The sequence below is a fragment of the Lissotriton vulgaris genome, chromosome 1_2 (genome assembly GCF_964263255.1).
Source record: "Lissotriton vulgaris chromosome 1_2, aLisVul1.2, whole genome shotgun sequence".
Lineage (NCBI taxonomy): Eukaryota > Metazoa > Chordata > Amphibia > Caudata > Salamandridae > Lissotriton > Lissotriton vulgaris.
In genome coordinates this window covers 314,246,996-314,267,617 of record NC_141686.1, presented here as the reverse complement: position 1 = coordinate 314,267,617, position 20,622 = coordinate 314,246,996, and the positions used below count along the sequence as shown (strand labels likewise).

The window sequence follows — 20,622 nt, the reverse complement described above, 5'->3', positions numbered from 1 at the left end:
CTTGTCTTGTTAAACCCTCACAGACTGAAGCCCTGTCTCTGAATGCAGCTGGTCTTCTTCTCACCCTCGCACACTGAAGCCCTGTCTTGTTCTCACCCTCATAGACTGAAGCCCTGTTCTAACCCTCACAGACTGAAGCCCAGTCTTGTTCTCACCCTCACAGACTGAAGCCCTGTCTTGTTCTCACCCTCACAGACTGAAGAACTGTCTCTGAATGCAGCTGGTCCTGTTCTGAACCTCACAGATTGAAGCCCTGTCTTGTTCTCACCCTCACGCACTGAAGCCCTGTCTTGTTCTCACCCTCACAGACTGAAGCCCTGTCTTGTTCTCACCCTCACATACTGAAGCCAGACTGAAGTCCTGTCTTGTTCTCACCCTCACAGACTGAAGCCCTGTCTTGTTCTCACCCTCACAGACTGAAGCCCTGTCTTGTTCTCACCCTCACACACTGAAGCCCTGTCTTGTTCTCACCCTCACAGACTGACGCCCTGTCTTGTTCTCACCCTCACAGACTGAAGCCCTGTCTTGTTCTCACCCTCACACACTGAAGCCCTGTCTTGTTCTCACCCTCATAGACTGAAGCCCTGTTCTAACCCGCACAGACTGAAGCCCAGTCTTGTTCTCACCCTCACACACTGAAGCCCTGTCTTGTTCTCACCCTCACAGACTGAAGAACTGTCTCTGAATGCAGCTGGTCCTGTTCTGAACCTCACAGACTGAAGCCCTGTCTTGTTCTCACCCTCACGCACTGAAGCCCTGTCTTGTTCTCACCCTCACAGACTGAAGCCCTGTCTTGTTCTCACCCTCACATACTGAAGCCAGACTGAAGTCCTGTCTTGTTCTCACCCTCACAGACTGAAGCCCTGTCTTGTTCTCAACCTCACACACTGAAGCCCTGTCTTGTTCTCACCCTCACAGACTGAAGCCCTGTCTTGTTCTCACCCTCACAGACTGAAGCCCTGTCTTGTTCTCACCCTCACACACTGAAGCCCTGTCTTGTTCTCACCCTCATAGACTGAAGCCCTGTTCTAACCCTCACAGACTGAAGCCCAGTCTTGTTCTCACCCTCACAGACTGAAGAACTGTCTCTGAATGCAGCTGGTCCTGTTCTGAACCTCACAGACTGAAGCCCAGTCTTGTTCTCACCCTCACGCACTGAAGCCCTGTCTTGTTCTCACCCTCAAAGACTGAAGCCCTGTCTTGTTCTCACCCTCACACACTGAAGCCCTGTCTTGTTCTCACCCTCACAGACTGAAGCCCTGTCTTGTTCTCACCCTCACAGACTGAAGCCCTGTCTTGTTCTCACCCTCACACACTGGAGCCCTGTCTTGTTCTCACCCTCACGCACTGAAGCCCTGTCTTGTTCTCACCCTCACAGACTGAAGCCCTGTCTTGTTCTCACCCTCACAGACTGAAGCCCTGTCTTGTTCTCACCCTCACGCACTGAAGCCCTGTCTTGTTCTCACCCTCACAGACTGAAGCCCTGTCTTGTTCTCACCCTCACGCACTGAAGCCCTGTCTTGTTCTCACCCTCACAGACTGAAGCCCTGTCTTGTTCTCACCCTCACATACTGAAGCCAGAGTGAAGTCTGGCTTCAGTATGTGTATATTTTTCCGAACAGAATTGTCTTGTTCTAAGGGTCACACTCTGAAGTCCTGTGCTCTTCGAACCCTCATGGACTAAAGTCCTGTCTCTGAATGCAGCTGGCCTTCTTCTAACCCTCGCAGACTGACATCCTGTCTCTGAATAGATCTGTCTGGTTTTAACCCTCACACACTGAAGTTTTGACTTCTAACCCCCACAGACTGAAGTCCTGTCTCTGAACGCAGCTAGACTTTTTCTAACTCTCACAGACTGAAGTATTGTCTTGTTCTCACCCTTACTGACTGAAGCCCTGTCTGTTTCTAACCCTCATAGACTAAAGTCCTGTCTCTTAAAGGAGCAGGTCTGGTTCTAGCCCTCGCAGACCCTTTTGTCCTGTCTTTTTCTAACCCTTAATAAGTGAAGTCCTCTCTTGTCTTAATCCCCACAAGTGGAATCATGTTTTGTTCTAACCTTCACAGACTGAGGTCATGTCTATCAATGTAGCTGGTCCTTTTCTAAACCTCTCAGTCTTCAGTCTTGTCTTGTTAAACCCTCACAGACTGAAGCCCTGTCTCTGAATGCAGCTGGTCTTCTTCTCACCCTCGCACACTGAAGCCCTGTCTTGTTCTCACCCTCATAGACTGAAGCCCTGTTCTAACCCTCACAGACTGAAGCCCAGTCTTGTTCTCACCCTCACAGACTGAAGCCCTGTCTTGTTCTCACCCTCACAGACTGAAGAACTGTCTCTGAATGCAGCTGGTCCTGTTCTGAACCTCACAGATTGAAGCCCTGTCTTGTTCTCACCCTCACGCACTGAAGCCCTGTCTTGTTCTCACCCTCACAGACTGAAGCCCTGTCTTGTTCTCACCCTCACATACTGAAGCCAGACTGAAGTCCTGTCTTGTTCTCACCCTCACAGACTGAAGCCCTGTCTTGTTCTCACCCTCACAGACTGAAGCCCTGTCTTGTTCTCACCCTCACACACTGAAGCCCTGTCTTGTTCTCACCCTCACAGACTGACGCCCTGTCTTGTTCTCACCCTCACAGACTGAAGCCCTGTCTTGTTCTCACCCTCACACACTGAAGCCCTGTCTTGTTCTCACCCTCATAGACTGAAGCCCTGTTCTAACCCGCACAGACTGAAGCCCAGTCTTGTTCTCACCCTCACACACTGAAGCCCTGTCTTGTTCTCACCCTCACAGACTGAAGAACTGTCTCTGAATGCAGCTGGTCCTGTTCTGAACCTCACAGACTGAAGCCCTGTCTTGTTCTCACCCTCACGCACTGAAGCCCTGTCTTGTTCTCACCCTCACAGACTGAAGCCCTGTCTTGTTCTCACCCTCACATACTGAAGCCAGACTGAAGTCCTGTCTTGTTCTCACCCTCACAGACTGAAGCCCTGTCTTGTTCTCAACCTCACACACTGAAGCCCTGTCTTGTTCTCACCCTCACAGACTGAAGCCCTGTCTTGTTCTCACCCTCACAGACTGAAGCCCTGTCTTGTTCTCACCCTCACACACTGAAGCCCTGTCTTGTTCTCACCCTCATAGACTGAAGCCCTGTTCTAACCCTCACAGACTGAAGCCCAGTCTTGTTCTCACCCTCACAGACTGAAGAACTGTCTCTGAATGCAGCTGGTCCTGTTCTGAACCTCACAGACTGAAGCCCAGTCTTGTTCTCACCCTCACGCACTGAAGCCCTGTCTTGTTCTCACCCTCAAAGACTGAAGCCCTGTCTTGTTCTCACCCTCACACACTGAAGCCCTGTCTTGTTCTCACCCTCACAGACTGAAGCCCTGTCTTGTTCTCACCCTCACAGACTGAAGCCCTGTCTTGTTCTCACCCTCACACACTGGAGCCCTGTCTTGTTCTCACCCTCACGCACTGAAGCCCTGTCTTGTTCTCACCCTCACAGACTGAAGCCCTGTCTTGTTCTCACCCTCACAGACTGAAGCCCTGTCTTGTTCTCACCCTCACGCACTGAAGCCCTGTCTTGTTCTCACCCTCACAGACTGAAGCCCTGTCTTGTTCTCACCCTCACGCACTGAAGCCCTGTCTTGTTCTCACCCTCACAGACTGAAGCCCTGTCTTGTTCTCACCCTCACATACTGAAGCCAGAGTGAAGTCTGGCTTCAGTATGTGTATATTTTTCCGAACAGAATTGTCTTGTTCTAAGGGTCACACTCTGAAGTCCTGTGCTCTTCGAACCCTCATGGACTAAAGTCCTGTCTCTGAATGCAGCTGGCCTTCTTCTAACCCTCGCAGACTGACATCCTGTCTCTGAATAGATCTGTCTGGTTTTAACCCTCACACACTGAAGTTTTGACTTCTAACCCCCACAGACTGAAGTCCTGTCTCTGAACGCAGCTAGACTTTTTCTAACTCTCACAGACTGAAGTATTGTCTTGTTCTCACCCTTACTGACTGAAGCCCTGTCTGTTTCTAACCCTCATAGACTAAAGTCCTGTCTCTTAAAGGAGCAGGTCTGGTTCTAGCCCTCGCAGACCCTTTTGTCCTGTCTTTTTCTAACCCTTAATAAGTGAAGTCCTCTCTTGTCTTAATCCCCACAAGTGGAATCATGTTTTGTTCTAACCTTCACAGACTGAGGTCATGTCTATCAATGTAGCTGGTCCTTTTCTAAACCTCTCAGTCTTCAGTCTTGTCTTGTTAAACCCTCACAGACTGAAGCCCTGTCTCTGAATGCAGCTGGTCTTCTTCTCACCCTCGCACACTGAAGCCCTGTCTTGTTCTCACCCTCATAGACTGAAGCCCTGTTCTAACCCTCACAGACTGAAGCCCAGTCTTGTTCTCACCCTCACAGACTGAAGCCCTGTCTTGTTCTCACCCTCACAGACTGAAGAACTGTCTCTGAATGCAGCTGGTCCTGTTCTGAACCTCACAGACTGAAGCCCTGTCTTGTTCTCACCCTCACGCACTGAAGCCCTGTCTTGTTCTCACCCTCACAGACTGAAGCCCTGTCTTGTTCTCACCCTCACATACTGAAGCCAGACTGAAGTCCTGTCTTGTTCTCACCCTCACAGACTGAAGCCCTGTCTTGTTCTCACCCTCACAGACTGAAGCCCTGTCTTGTTCTCACCCTCACACACTGAAGCCCTGTCTTGTTCTCACCCTCACAGACTGACGCCCTGTCTTGTTCTCACCCTCACAGACTGAAGCCCTGTCTTGTTCTCACCCTCACACACTGAAGCCCTGTCTTGTTCTCACCCTCATAGACTGAAGCCCTGTTCTAACCCTCACAGACTGAAGCCCAGTCTTGTTCTCACCCTCACACACTGAAGCCCTGTCTTGTTCTCACCCTCACAGACTGAAGAACTGTCTCTGAATGCAGCTGGTCCTGTTCTGAACCTCACAGACTGAAGCCCTGTCTTGTTCTCACCCTCACGCACTGAAGCCCTGTCTTGTTCTCACCCTCACAGACTGAAGCCCTGTCTTGTTCTCACCCTCACATACTGAAGCCAGACTGAAGTCCTGTCTTGTTCTCACCCTCACAGACTGAAGCCCTGTCTTGTTCTCAACCTCACACACTGAAGCCCTGTCTTGTTCTCACCCTCACAGACTGAAGCCCTGTCTTGTTCTCACCCTCACAGACTGAAGCTCTGTCTTGTTCTCACCCTCACACACTGAAGCCCTGTCTTGTTCTCACCCTCATAGACTGAAGCCCTGTTCTAACCCTCACAGACTGAAGCCCAGTCTTGTTCTCACCCTCACACACTGAAGCCCTGTCTTGTTCTCACCCTCACAGACTGAAGAACTGTCTCTGAATGCAGCTGGTCCTGTTCTGAACCTCACAGACTGAAGCCCTGTCTTGTTCTCACCCTCACGCACTGAAGCCCTGTCTTGTTCTCACCCTCAAAGACTGAAGCCCTGTCTTGTTCTCACCCTCACACACTGAAGCCCTGTCTTGTTCTCACCCTCACAGACTGAAGCCCTGTCTTGTTCTCACCCTCACAGACTGAAGCCCTGTCTTGTTCTCACCCTCACAGACTGAAGCCCTGTCTTGTTCTCACCCTCACACACTGGAGCCCTGTCTTGTTCTCACCCTCACGCACTGAAGCCCTGTCTTGTTCTCACCCTCACAGACTGAAGCCCTGTCTTGTTCTCACCCTCACAGACTGAAGCCCTGTCTTGTTCTCACCCTCACGCACTGAAGCCCTGTCTTGTTCTCACCCTCACAGACTGAAGCCCTGTCTTGTTCTCACCCTCACATACTGAAGCCAGACTGAAGTCCTGTCTTGTTCTCACCCTCACAGACTGAAGCCCTGTCTTGTTCTCACCCTCACACACTGAAGCCCTGTCTTGTTCTCACCCTCACAGACTGAAGCCCTGTCTTGTTCTCACCCTCACAGACTGAAGCCCTGTCTTGTTCTCACCCTCACACACTGAAGCCCTGTCTTGTTCTCACCCTCATAGACTGAAGCCCTGTTCTAACCCTCACAGACTGAAGCCCAGTCTTGTTCTCACCCTCACACACTGAAGCCCTGTCTTGTTCTCACCCTCACAGACTGAAGAACTGTCTCTGAATGCAGCTGGTCCTGTTCTGAACCTCACAGACTGAAGCCCAGTCTTGTTCTCACCCTCACGCACTGAAGCCCTGTCTTGTTCTCACCCTCACAGACTGAAGCCCTGTCTTGTTCTCACCCTTACATACTGAAGCCAGACTGAAGTCCTGTCTTGTTCTCACCCTCACAGACTGAAGCCCTGTCTTGTTCTCACCCTCACACACTGAAGCCCTGTCTTGTTCTCACCCTCACAGACTGAAGCCCTGTCTTGTTCTCACCCTCACAGACTGAAGCCCTGTCTTGTTCTCACCCTCACATACTGAAGCCCTGTCTTGTTCTCACCCTCAAAGACTGAAGCCCTGTCTTGTTCTCACCCTCACACACTGAAGCCCTGTCTTGTTCTCACCCTCACAGACTGAAGCCCTGTCTTGTTCTCACCCTCACAGACTGAAGCCCTGTCTTGTTCTCACCCTCACACACTGGAGCCCTGTCTTGTTCTCACCCTCACGCACTGAAGCCCTGTCTTGTTCTCACCCTCACAGACTGAAGCCCTGTCTTGCTCTCACCCTCACAGACTGAAGCCCTGTCTTGTTCTCACCCTCACGCACTGAAGCCCTGTCTTGTTCTCACCCTCACAGACTGAAGCCCTGTCTTGTTCTCACCCTCACATACTGAAGCCAGACTGAAGTCCTGTCTTGTTCTCACCCTCACAGACTGAAGCCCTGTCTTGTTCTCACCCTCACACACTGAAGCCCTGTCTTGTTCTCACCCTCACAGACTGAAGCCCTGTCTTGTTCTCACCCTCACAGACTGAAGCCCTGTCTTGTTCTCACCCTTACACACTGAAGCCCTGTCTTGTTCTCACCCTCATAGACTGAAGCCCTGTTCTAACCCTCACAGACTGAAGCCCTGTCTTGTTCTCACCCTCACACACTGGAGCCCTGTCTTGTTCTCACCCTCACAGACTGAAGCCCTGTCTATGAATGGAGCTGTCCTTGTGCTAACCCTCGCAGTCTGCAGTCCTGTCTTTTAAAGGAGCAGCTCTGTTTTAAACCCTCACAGACCAAAGTCTTGTCTTTTTCAACCCTCAGTAAATGAAGTCCTGTCTTGTTCTCACCCTCACAGATTGAAATCCTGTGTTGTTCTAACCTTCACTGACTAAGGCTTTGTTTTGCTTTAACCCTCACAGACTGAAGTCCTGTCTGTGAATGTATTTGGTCTGGTTCTAACCCTCATTGACTGACGTCTTGTCTTTGTATCTAGCTGGTCTTGTTTTAACCCTCCTTGACTGAAGGCCTGCCTTGTTTTAACAGTTGATGACTGATGTTCAAAGTTGTTCTAACCCTCAGTGACTGAAGTCATGTCTTGTCCAACCCTCACTGACTGGAGTCATGTCTTGTCCAAACCTCACTGATTGAAGTCTTTTCTCATTATAGTCATCGCATACTGAAATACTCTCTTGTTTCAACCACCCCTGACTGAAGTCTCATCAGGTTTTAATTCTCCGTAAAGTCCTGTCTTGTTCTAATCCTCACAGACTGAAGTCTTGTCTCTGCATTGGGCTGCTCTTGTTCAAACCCTCACTGACTGAGATCCTGTCTCTGAATGGAGCTCATCTTGTTCTAACTTTCACAGCTGGAAAACCCATCCATGAATACAGCGCGTCTTATCCTAACCCTCACAGACGGATGTCCTATCTTGTTCTAACCGTCACAGGCTGAAGTTCAATCAATCAATCAGGGGTTTATAAAGCGCGCTACTCACCCATGAGGGTCTCAAGGCCCTCGGGGAAGGGGGAGGGATTCAGTTCCAATCAGTCAGAGAGCCAGGTCTTGAGGCTCTTCCTGAAGGTGTGCAGGGTGGGGGAGCGTCTGATGGTGACTGGGAGTTCATTCCAGGTCTTAGCAGCAATGTAGGATAAGGCACTTCCACCTGCTCTGGTTCTGCGGATGCGTGTTGTCTCTGCCAGGGCGAGGTCGGTGGAGCGGAGATTCCGATTGGGTAAGTGGAAGGAGACTCTTTCGTTGAGGTATTTGGGTCTGCTTTTGTGAAGGGATTTGTAGGCGCGAGTGAGCTCTGTCTAGGAATTGAGCCAATCTTGTTCTAACTTTCACAGACTGAAGTCCTGTCTCCTAATGGATTCGACTTGTCTTGTAGCCAGCTGGTCTTGTTTTAACCCTAAATGACCGCGGTCCTGTCTTGTTCTAACAGTTACTGACTGAAGTCCAGACTTGTTCTTACCCACACAGACTGAGGTCCTAACTCTTTATAGAGTCGGTCATATTCCAACTGTCGCAGATGGTCGTCGTATCTCTTAATCGAGCCGGTGTGGTGCTATCCTTCGAAGGCTGAAGTCCTACATTGTTCTAACTCTCCAAAACTGAAGTCCAGTCTTGTTCTAACCCTCAGTGACTGAAGTCCAGTCTTGTTCTAACCCTCAGTGACTGAAGTCCAGTCTTGTTCTAACCCTCAGTGACTGAAGCCCCTTCCTATTTTAACAAGTACCGGCTGAAGCCCTGTCTGTGTATGAGGGCGCTCTTGTTCTAACCCTCACCGTCTGAAGTCTTGGCTTATTCTAACTTGCTCTGTCTATCACCGACTGAAGTCCTGTCTATACGTTCAGCTGCTCTTGTTCCAACCCTCACTGACTGAAGTTCTATCTTTGTCTGGGGTCGGCCTCACTTTAGACCAGGGACCCGTCTTTGCACAGAGCCAGCTTGGTTCTATTCTGTCCTTTCATTTCCCATTATGGTGATTATTGTTGTAGATGTTCAAATAAATCCACCAAACTTGCTGAATTTCAGTACCAATCTGTGACTGGGAGCAGTGCTTAATTTGTAAATAATGAGTGCCAGGGCTCTCGGCAGGAGGCCACTGCAAGGTGCACCATCCATTGCCTCTGCCAGTGGTAGTACCAACACAACTACTACCCATCACACTCCTAGAAGTAAGGCAGAGCGGACAATTTCAGGCCGCCAAAGCTATAAGAATGGCTGGGGCGGCAGGTATATTGAAATCCTGCTTAACTGTTGTTGTGGTCATCTGTAAATTAGCCACACGGCGCCACCTTGTGGCAGACTGTCACAAGCGCTGGTGTTGACAATTAAGTGCCAGTGCCAAGCACCGTAAACCACTGGCTCAAATTAAGCACTCACCTGGACCATACTTCTCCGAAGCTTGGTCTCGCAGGTGTGGCTTCTTACCTTGTACTGGTGGCTGACGGAGGGGGTGGGCATGCAGGCTGCTGCACTGACCATGTATGTCAGTCTCCAGGGGGGATGGATGAGGAGCCATAGCTTAGCTTAGGACCTGGTATTAAGGGAACAGGTATAGTATGACACCATAATGTCACACATTAAAGGCCTGTGCCCTGACAGTTATAGTATTTACACACAGAAAAAGGTAAGATGGTTAAAATAAATCTCAACAAAAATGTGGCGATCTTAGCATCTCAAGTTTCAGATGCAAGTCTAAAAGTTAAATTGATGTCTGTGAGCATTACTGCTGAGGTTAGGTAGCACCACAATGACGCCACTTAGTGGTAGCACCTATTTAAGGCAAAACCCTAGAAAATGGCATATTTTTTCAGAGAATGGGAAGTTCTCCAGGAGACATATTTGTCTTTTGCCCATAGTACAGAAAAAGCTTGGACTCTTCCTGGCTAGGAAATGTAATTGATCAATCAATCGACTTAGATTTGTCCCGCGAGGATATCCAGGCACTGGGTTCATGCTGGGATCAGTGAAGAGCCAGGTCTTGAATCACTTTCTGAATTCGGTGAGAGATGGTTATGTTCGGAGGTGCAGGCGAAGGTCGTTCCAGGACTTGGCAGTGAGGTAGGAGAAGGAGCGTCCTCCACTGCTGCTTTGATGCTGGGAGTGTGAGGGAGGGAGGTGGAGCACAGGTGTCTGGAGGGTTGGTGGAAGTTCAGGCGGTGGCTGATGTATGCTGGTCCTTGGTCATGGGAGGGCCTTGTATTTGTGTGTCAGCATCTGGAATTGGCATCTCTTCTGGACAGGGAGCCAGTGGCGGCTCCTGAGGTGGGGGTGATGTGAGTCCATTTGGTGACGTTGAGGATGAGTCTACCTGCTGCGTTCTGCATTGTCTGGAGTCTTGTTAGGAGTTGGGCAGTGAGTCTTGCATAGAGTGTGTTGCTGTAGTCCAGTCAGCTGGTAACCAGGGCTGTAAAATCACCTGTTCATTCTCTAAGTTACTCCATAAGAAGCGATATCAGTCTCTTGGAAACATTCACACTGGGCAGACCCTCCAACCTCCTGGCTTCGCCTTCAAGGAACAGTAGGGTGTCAGTTCAGCTCGCAAGAGAAATGATGCCTGTTCTGTCTCTGGTGTGAACTTACACCTCCCCTACAAGCCGTCCTAAGGTGCCTCTACAAGGACCCTAAATAGAGCTTTTGTCGTATCCCACCCTATGCAATGCTGAGCTTGGGTCAGAACCTCAGGCGAGGTTTTCAGGAGGACTATGCTTCCCAGAGAGTGAAATAGCCTGGTGTGCGGTGAGGGATTTGGGGGGTAGGATCCTTCCACCAGCCACCCATGAACCTCCACTCCGCCTCCCTCTCACAGACACCGTGCATCTGCCATAGCAGAGGCCGCTCCTTCTCCCGCCTTGACGCCAAGTCCTGGAACGCCTCCCTCTCCACCTCCGAACATCACCCTCGGTGACGGACTTCAGGAAGAGTCTCAAGGCCTTGCTGTTCAACTCGGCCCAGCAGCCCAGCACCTGGAGACCCTTACGGGTGATAAGCCGAGCTCTACAAGTACTGCTTGATTGATAGGAGGGCACAGCATGAATACTGGGATCCGGGCAAGGAACCCCGGTGCAACTTGCTGTAGGGGGCCCTGGGTGTTGGAATAGTAGAATTTACTATTCCAACTCCAGTCTGTGCAACAATAGGGAAAGTGTTGGACCTAAAATCCAACAACGCCTGCCCCTACAGCAAGTCGTTGTAATTGTCTGCGATGTAACAGCGAGGTTGTTGTAATGACCGCGTTGTAATGAATGGAATGCGTGGTAGCTCATTCGTTGTAAACTATGTCTCCCGTAGCATCAGGGTTCAGTGAAGGTTAATGAATTACTTTAGGTTAAATTCATTACATCTTGGCCTAGGTTCAGCATCAGGTTAAGGTTACTTATTACATTTATTTTAATTGTTTGTAATAGAAGGTTAGGGATATAATTAACTCTAAGGTTAAATAAAGTGTACTCGTAAGTTAAAAATGAAACTAATTTAGGATTAGTTTTAGTTTAGGTTATAGTTATTTATATAATTTTAAGTTAGGGTTTGTGTTAGAAATAAGAATAATTTAAACACATTTACTAAATGTCATTTATTTGTATTTAGGGTCAGCATTAAAATTAAATTAATGTTTGTCAATTTAACAAAATTTAAGTTTATTTTAATTCAATTTACCTGAAAGTTTGGTTAGACACAGCTTTAAGGTTGGGTACGAAGAAACAACGTTAAATTTTATTTTATTTGGACCTGGCATGAGGGTTAAGTTAAGGATATGTTTTAATCAAACATAATTGAATATTATCTCTTTTAGTATAAAATAATTTAATGTATTGTATTAAAATATAGGTTATGAATTGTGTTAGCATTTCGTCCAGGGTAAGATTATTCATTCAGTTACAAGTAATTAGTTATGTGTAAGTGGTAGTGAGAGGATTACTGTTAGGGTTCATGTAATTGTATGGTGGAGGTACTAGTAAACTACATTTAATACATATCTCTTTGAAGTAGTGGCAGCCATTGTAAACTGGGGGTAAAACTCCTCTGTAGGATGCTGCTCCTAGCAGGAGCCCTGCGAGGGTGTAGTCAGGTCAAACACTGCATCCTATAGGCCTATTACAGGAGTTGGGCACACATGCGTAAACAGTACACTACACTTCCTTCGCTCAGGAAGTTCCCGGGTACCTGGTCTGTTTGGCATAGAAGTGCAGAAGCATTGAGGGTCAAGAGTCTGAGCCTGAGCGTGGGAGTCACAGGGAGGGTTAATTGGCAGAAGAACAAGTGGTCAAGGTGCAAGGTACACACTCCCATCTGTTGCACCTGGCTCTACAGAGCTCCAGGGTTACTAGGGCTGGGAAGGTTAGTGTTGTAAAGCCAGCTCGTGTGCCATCAAGATGACAAAGCAGGTGCCGGCGAATCAAAGGCAGTGCAAGTCCTCTAGTCCGCACAGGTCGAAGAAGGTGTAACTCAGGCTTGTCCAACGAGGAGCCCGTGAGCTGCCGGCAGCTCACCAGCTACCTGCCAGTACCTCTCCTGTGCGCAGCCTTGACTACTAAATTAGAAGCTTTTGATTGGTTGAATTAATATACGTATACCTACAATAAAACGTGTATATTTTCAGAAATCATAGGCTGTTGATTGGACCTATTTACAGCTGATCTTTGAGGGATAAATCATGCAGCATTGGGGATAAATGACTAATGCTACCTTTTGTTTACATTACTGCCGGCAGCCGTGCCCCATGCATTGAGGGGATCACGTTTGATACGCTGCATATAGGGGCCACTAATGTAATCGTGTCCGTTGTGGTCACTATAGGAGCACTTATAATATTAGCAGATCCGAATGATTTTTATTGAACATAAGTAGCTCTTATTACAGAAAAGGCTGGAAACCCCTGGTGTAACTTATGTGCCCCTGGGCGTGGCAGGATGTTGAAAGAGAGTTTGCAGCTGGGCAGAAGTCCCCCTACCCCCAAAACTAAGGCTGCTCCCCCTCTCTACTTGTTGACAGACCTGATTTTTAAAGTCCTCAGAGAACCCTACCCTTGGTTGCAGCCTGTTGCTCCCCCTTGCATTGGAAAAGACACTGAGAGCTGCATGGGTGTGTACCTCCCAGGAGGGGAGGAGAGTGTATATTCCAGGGGCAGGGTCCAGGCTGCTTTATCATCCAGACAGCATTTTCTGGTAGCAAAACAATTGAAGGTGCAGACTAGATATCTCCAATCAAAAACTCATGATATTGGGTGGATGAACATTGGGAGAAAAGCTACTGTGATTCCTGACACCCTTTCATGTTTTCTCAAGTGAGATCCTTCTGGCCTGGCAGAGAATGGTACCGTCTGGGCGGTGTCTGTAATCTTGTCTGAGACGTTGTTATCCTGCAGCATTAGAGACTGGGCAGTGGCCGCCATCTTGGTTGAAAAGTTGTGGCCCTGTATCATTAGAGACTGGGTGGGACAATCTCTTTGTCTGCAAGTTTGTTGACCCTTGGAGGCTGGGGAAAGGCAGACTTTTTGTCAGAAACATAGTTGTCCCGCATTGCTAGAGTGGGAGATGGTGGCCATCTTGTCTGAAACGTTGTTCTGCATCATTGGAGACTTGGTGGCGGCGGCCATCTTGTCTAAAACATTGTTGACTTGCATCATTAGACGTTTCAACCAATTATGGTTCACTGAACAGGGTGGGGCTAAAACTGCCCCATCTGCACCAGGATTCCTGCTTGCATATCCACCCCCAAGTTCTTCATTAAAACCTCAGCCCACTGTCGACACCCAAAGAAGAGTTACCCATTCACCCATCCATCCTTACGTGCAGCTCTTGATATATGCAGTCGCGCAGACCCCACGCTGAACGGTACCTCCCGCCCAAAACATACTACAACAAGTCGTACATTTATAGACGAAGAAAGCTGGAATAAATACTTCTACATGGAATTCAAAACATTTTGAATAATTCCATAATGGGCTGGTTACGATCATGAGTCATTATTTAGGTTCAACAATGGAGCTTAGAACAGAAGTGACCCCACCTTGAAAGGGGGCGGTCTGGCCCTAGAGATCTTGAGCTTGCGGGCATTTTATGGACTTGCTCCTGAGAACTCCATATTGGCCAGCGTAATGACCAGAGCAGATACCTATGCTATCGAAACACGTTCATCGTTATGGATTCAGGCGCGAGGGGTTTTGAGAACCGAGTTCCTGTTCAAGGGGTAGAGTGAGTGATAGAGACAGGACTCTTAAAGAATCCACACATTAGGGGGTTCTAGGGTGCACAAGAGGGTTTCATAGATCTGAAAGTTGAGTAAAACTATCTATCTGCCTCCTGCAGACCTTATTCTGTAGACTAAGGTATCCTTCAATATTACTTTTGTTATGCGCTTTAGACACTCCGGTGACAAAAGACTGTGCACACTTTTCTTCTACACATAGTTACGATGGCCACCACTATCTCGCGTGGATAAGAAAGAACTGCGACAAAATACTAGGAACTGTGCTACGCTCACCCCTTTGTACCACTCAGAGCCCGGATGCGACAGGTCTTCAGCCGGTCTGTGGGTCGCCAACCCTGGTGCATCGATTGAAGAAACCGTCTTTACTATACACGAAAATTATATTGCGGCCAATCTCAGCCAGACATAGCTTGACCCTCTTCTGCTGAGAAGCTAGCGAGAACCAGAAGTGCAGCAGATATCCATTGGAGAGGAAGATCTTATGGAATGCTCTCTGGCCAAGGGGCAGTCGGGAGCGTTTGTGACCTGGAACCTTCAACTGAGGAGCTTGGTAGCCAAGAGCGAGCCCTTGAGATGCCAATGGGCTCCGGATCCCAGCTCTGCTGAAAGTCTGTGCCACTGAGCATTGACCTGGCAGAGTTATGAGTTGTCGATCACTGTCCTGGTGTCCGCATGGATAGAAGGTGTTCGCACCGTCTTAAGCGAGTGTTACAATCACCAGCGGAGCCTGGTCATGTCCTGTGGATTCTGATTCTCTTACGAATGTATAGTCCATGTCTCAGCTCTCCAGAGCCCCCTGCTGTAGAGTGCAGCCCACCATGGTCAAGTCTTATAGACCTCAACCCTTCCGAACCCTTGGCTTGGCGTTAAGGTGCCAAGAAGGAGAGAACCATGACATGACCTGCAAAAAAGGAGAGGTGCTGCTAAGAAGATCAATGATTGGCTCCCTCTTCTTTGAAGACAAAGTGAAACAAGTTTACGATAGTTCTGACTCTAACTCACTCACAACTGGCACCCTTACGGGCCAGGAATTTGGACATCATTTAGTACAACATCGATGAATCATGTGACATCCAAAAGGTGAACGCCAGAGACCCCAAGAGTCATATGGTGGAGATCCAGCCATGTTTGAAGGTGCTCAGTCCCCCACTGGAACAGTCTTCAGACACCATACCCAGGTGCTGACCATCTCACGCATCCTTCGCTGTATCTTCTAGAGCAAGGCCCTCCACCGCCATGAATTGCAGACCTCAGCCCTTCGTAGCCGTGCGATGCAGACCTCGTCCGTACGTTGACCAGCTCCGCCCTCCATCTCCATGCGGTGTAGACTCCAGCCCTTCGTGGTCTTCCGTTTGTGGGATTTAGACTCAAGCTCGCTTTGGAGGCCTCCGTCTGCATAGCCATGAGTTGTTAACGTGAGGCCTCTTGAGCCGTGTCCTGTATCACTCAGCCGCCATGTTTTGTAACCTCCATCAGCCCCACACAGCCACGTGTAGTGGACACGAGCCATACTCAGCGCCTGTCATAGATGTCTGCCCAACAAAGACCATCGTATTGACCAAACCCTCTGGCCATCGACCGCATCGCACCATAGCCAAGTCCTACCGCCCTCAATGTGCCACATTCACTTGACACAGACGCTGTGATGATAGACCTTGGCATTGCCACTTCCGGGTCCGTGACACTCCTCTACGGAGGGAAGCAAATGGTGGAGAGAGTCTGGGAGAGCGGTATCTTGAAGACCGTGGTATTCAAACAGGGGGTTTCTAGGAAAGAGGAAAGGCAATCGACAAGTAATGCTGGGTCAGAGAATCTCTCCTGCAGAGGGTCCCACATGAGACGGAGGGGGCTCCCTGTGGGAATCATGAACTTAGGGGGACCGGAAGAGGACATATCGACCCTGGATTGGGAAGGTGGTGTAGGGGATCTGTGTCTGCCCCATATCTGGTTTGGCATTCGCCCTCTCGGTGGAACAGGACGCTTGGCTCTGTTTCGCTGGTATTGTTGTGCCCTGTAGAGGTCGAAGAAGAACTGCAACGTGTAGTATTTTGAGGTTTTACATCCTTCTTAACAGCGGGGGACCCCTACTAATGATCGTATGTTTACAGGTGCTGCTGTAAACGCTGCACACACTTCCGGTTGAGCAGGGTTCACCCGTGACTGGTGTCCGCCTTACTGAGATGTGTGAAGGGCGCTGGAGCCAGGCGGACAACACCCCTCAAAGGTACACGACCTGCGTGTAAGATCTACAGCTCTTGTGAAGCATCAGTGGAAGACGTTCACACCGGCGGAGGTCAGACATTCAGAAACCTGACAGTTACTACTCTTTGAGGAGGATGCAGCCCTCTGAGGAGTAAAAAGCCCCAGGAGTTTTAAACTCAGATGCCTTCTCCAGGTGACTCTGGTCAGTTACACCCGATGCGCGTCGCTCTCTCCAAGCCCGCCTAACCATGGTCTGTGTGAGTGAGTGAGTGAGTGTGTGTGTGCGTGTGCGAGCGAGTGTATATGTGTGTGTGAGTATGAGTGTGTGTGTGTATGTGTGAATGTGTGTGTGTGTGTATGTGTGTGACTGTATGAGAGTGTGTGTGTGTGTGAGCGTGTGTGCGTGTGAGCGTGTGTGCGTGTGAGCGTGTGTGTGTGTGTGAGCCTGTGTGTGTGTGTGTGCGTGTGAGCGCGCGTTTGTGTGTGCGTGTGTGTGCGTGAGCGTGTGTCAGTGCCTCAACATAGCTTAGGCTCTTCCTCATTCTATATTTATTTTCCCGTTTGTAATTCTATGGAACCCCCCCCCCCCCCCCCCCCCCCCCTTTGACCTCTTTTATTGGGGAATGGGGCGCCCTCTCTGTTTGTTCCCTTTAATTTTTTATCTGCTCGAGCTCTTTCTTCCCTGGTCTCCTGCAGAGGGGGCCGCTTTTAAGGGTCTGTTGTGTGTTCCTCGTGTTCGTTCTTCATTAATTATACAATATAAAAGCCCAGGATTGTTTGGTTTTTATTGACATGGAATGTTTGGTGCTTATAAAAAGTAACCCTAGTGATGATAAGATGTCCTGTTACTGAGGATCTTTTGATAGAGCGCCCGAGGGGGCTCATTCTGGGGGTCTCTTAAAGGCCAGAGCCCTGAGAAGGGAAAGGCCTCTGGGGAGACGGTCCTAGAGACACAGAGAGGGGGCACCAGGGAGGGGCACCTGTGTCCTGGGCCCCAGAGGCCACACCCCCAGAGCCATGTGCTGAAGGTGTAACTGTGCGCTGCCAGGTGACGTGGACTGCTGCCGCCATTGTTGTATGACGTAGACACGCGCCAGCCCGTCATGGCGTGTAGGTCTCAGCCATTAATGGTCGCCATCTCTTGGAACTCGTACTAGTGTTGTAATAAAACAAGTGCCGGGGCCCTCGTGAGGAGGCCAGTGCAGCGTGCACCACCCATGACTACTAACCATCACACCCTGCAAGTGTGACAATTCAGACTATTCCAGACCCCCAAATGTATAATGAATTAATAAACAACTGTAGTTGTGCTCATCTGTAAATGAGTCAAACAGTGCTACCATGTGGCAGACTGCCGTAAGTGGACAATTATGGACCAGTACTTAGCACCTAAACCACCGGCTCAAATTAAGCACTGCTCATAGCCCAGCACAGCCACGTTCACTATGCACAGCCCACCAGGTCTATGTTTTTATGTAAAAACAGACTGCAAGAACCCCTTCCCCTAAAACACAGACAGAGAAATCTAGATTTCTCAAATCTGGACGCACACAAACATCATCATAATTGAATTTCGGCCTGGATTTAAATCCCAAATCCAGCAAACTCACCTCACGCACCTTTTCATACTGGGTAGTTTACCCAACTTCTGGTATATTTTGGAGGACGTTCTCGATGGTATTAAATTATTAAATTTTTCTTGCATAATATTTGTGTAACACCAAGGTTGCAGTGGTCTATGTTTGGGGGTCTGTTTAATATATACCTGCTCTGTGTTTTCACATGCCGCTGAGGTCTGCCACCCTTACCCACTTACCGTAAGTCCATCCGCATCATGCCCATGGATTGTAGGTCGTTGCTTTAAAGGTTTACAGTAATCGGGGTCCCAGATGAAGGCATCTTGGAGGCATGTAGATGTGTGTACGTCTCACCTGGCTGTCTCTCCTCACCTTCTCCATTTCTCTTCATGTTGTAGTAAAAGCAGTCTGACGTCACGATGACATCACTGGCGAAGCCTCTTCCAGCCCCGCGCCGGATACCCACTGACCAGCCGCGGGACGGGAACCCTGGGTCCACCGAGCAGATGGACTCCGAAGAGACAGGTGAGTGTCCGACACTGGGGATGTGAGAGGGTGGCAGGGGTGACAGAGCTCTGTGGTGGTAAGGACAGGACCTTACAAACCACGCCAACGTCATGTGAGGGAATTGTTAATCATTGGGAGGCAAGCGTGGGACCCAGACCCTGCGACACCAGGACCCTCGCAGACACACTCTGGCTCCTACAGTAGGGTGCTGCGAAGTGATGTTCACTGCAGCCGGTGTGCCCAAACCATGATGGTCCTTACGTGTGTGGGCACAGTCGCCCCATACAGTGGGTCTGGCCTCTCGTCATCACTTCACCAGTTGTGTGACCATGGTAATGCCTTTGAGGAATCAATGTACACTGTAAAAGAAGCAAACTTTTTAAAACTTTCAGAATGAAATAACACTAAAGTTTCTCCTTGCAAATCAGATTTCACGCTGCCTAAGATCACTGGATTCTGGGCTGGTTCTTCCTCCATTGATAAAGCGAGTTACATGGGGCGGGAAACGTTTCTCCTTCTTAGCAGCTAAGTTGTGGAACGCTCTTCCCGTCTCGCTTCGACTCCAGCCTTCGCCGACCATTTTTAGGAAAGCTATTAAGACCAGGCTTTTCTTGCAAGGCTAGAGTCAGCTGTGTGCCTCGATCTTGTACCCAGCGCCAAGACGCCTCGGCATAAGTGCGCTCTATAAGTACCTTCAGTCAGTCAGTCAGTCAGCCATTTGTTTAGAAAGGAGTTAACAGGTTACTCCACAATGACCTCGCCCGCAGCGCGCGACGGTAAAATGAATGCTCTCACATATAGGGTCATTGCAGACACTCTGGGCTTGATTTAGGTCTTCCATAATATCCTGTGGGATTTATATTTCGGCGGACGGGACATCTGGCACCGTTGTGACAGAGGAACCCTTACGCCGAGGTCTAAATCAGGCCTGTGGTTTCCAGCACTGGCTTTTTTCCTACAAATTGTTGCTATCGGCAGGGCCGGACTGGCCGTAGCGGGCACCGGGCGTTTCCCCAGTGGGCTGCTGGGGTTGGGGCCTGTTTTGGGTCCCTTGGGGGGCCGTTTTTGTTACCGGGGGTTGGCAATATTTGCCCCTGTAACAAAATCAGCCGAAACCGGCCCTCGCAGACTGCTCAGCTGCACCCCTTCTCACCCCAGGGGGGGCGGCTGAGCAGTTTGCCAGGGCCGCTTTCGGTTCCCAGTCTGGCCCTGGCTATCAGGCGAGTCAGTATAATTAGTTTAGGGGAAAAAACTAGGACTACAATATCCATAATGCATTTGAATGCCACATGATATCACAGGGCATGGAGTGAGGTGGACCACCTAAGCCCAGGCGAGGTCACACCGCCGCTCCCTGTTGGCATCCGCCACACTGGGACGAGACAAGGCTCGGCCCGCGACAAAAGGCAGGCTGCCCCCGGTGTCACTCACAGTCACTGCTTGGTCTCATCCCTGATAAAGGGGGCTCTGACCTGCATCCTTTGCTGTCCTGGAGGCCTTTCACCTGGTGGGGTCTCACCCTCTGCACAGAGCGCCCATGATTCCTACCTCCATGCCAGAGTAGCTCACCAACTAAAGGTTTTTCTTTTAATTCTGGTTCTCGTTGCCCTAATATTATAAGTGTCAATAGGACTACAAATCCCAGAATGCAAATTAAACAAGCATTGGAAATGCAATAGGTCTCGCAGCATTAGAGTTAGCGCTTTTAGAATTGTTTATGGGTTTTTTGTAAATCTTTAGCATTTTTGTTTCCTGTAGCCAATGCTAAAGAATTAAAAAAAAAAGCCATAAACATTTCTAAAAGCTCTAACTCAAATGCTCCGAGACCTATTGCACTGTGTGAGGGTGAGGGGTTGAGGGTGAGTGAGGGTGAGTGAGGGTGAGGGTGGGTGAGGGTGAGTGAGGGTGAGTGAGGGTGAGTGAGGGGTTGAGGGTGAGTGAGGGTGAGGGGTTGAGGGTGAGTGAGAGTGAGGGTGAGTGAGGGTGAGTGAGGGTGAGTGAGGGTGAGGGTGAGTGAGGGTGAGTGAGGGTGAGGGTGAGTGAGGGTGAGGGTGAGTGAGGGTGAGGGTGAGTGAGGGTGAGTGAGGGTGAGGGTGAGTGAGGGTGAGGGTGAGTGAGGGTGAGTGAGGGTGAGGGTGAGTGAGGGTGAGGGTGAGTGAGGGTGAGGGTGAGTGAGGGTGAGGGTGAGTGAGGGTGAGGGGTTGATGTTGAGGGTGAGGGGTTGAGGGTGAGTGAGGGGTTGGGGGT

At 49.6% G+C, this 20,622-nt stretch overlaps 1 protein-coding gene across 2 annotated transcripts in view; it reads left to right on the top strand.

Annotated features, from left to right (window-relative positions):
* Positions 1–20,622, top strand: part of CNOT12 (CCR4-NOT transcription complex subunit 12) — a 381,414-nt gene that overhangs the window by 78,112 nt on the left and 282,680 nt on the right. For both annotated transcript variants that reach the window (XR_015307571.1, XM_086953347.1), the window contains exon 2: positions 18,267–18,393. Coding sequence is in view for 1 of the 2 variants with exons in the window: in XM_086953347.1 (XP_086809473.1) it covers positions 18,288–18,393 (106 nt within the window). In the remaining variant the exon portion in view is untranslated. The remainder of the gene's footprint in view (positions 1–18,266; positions 18,394–20,622) is intronic.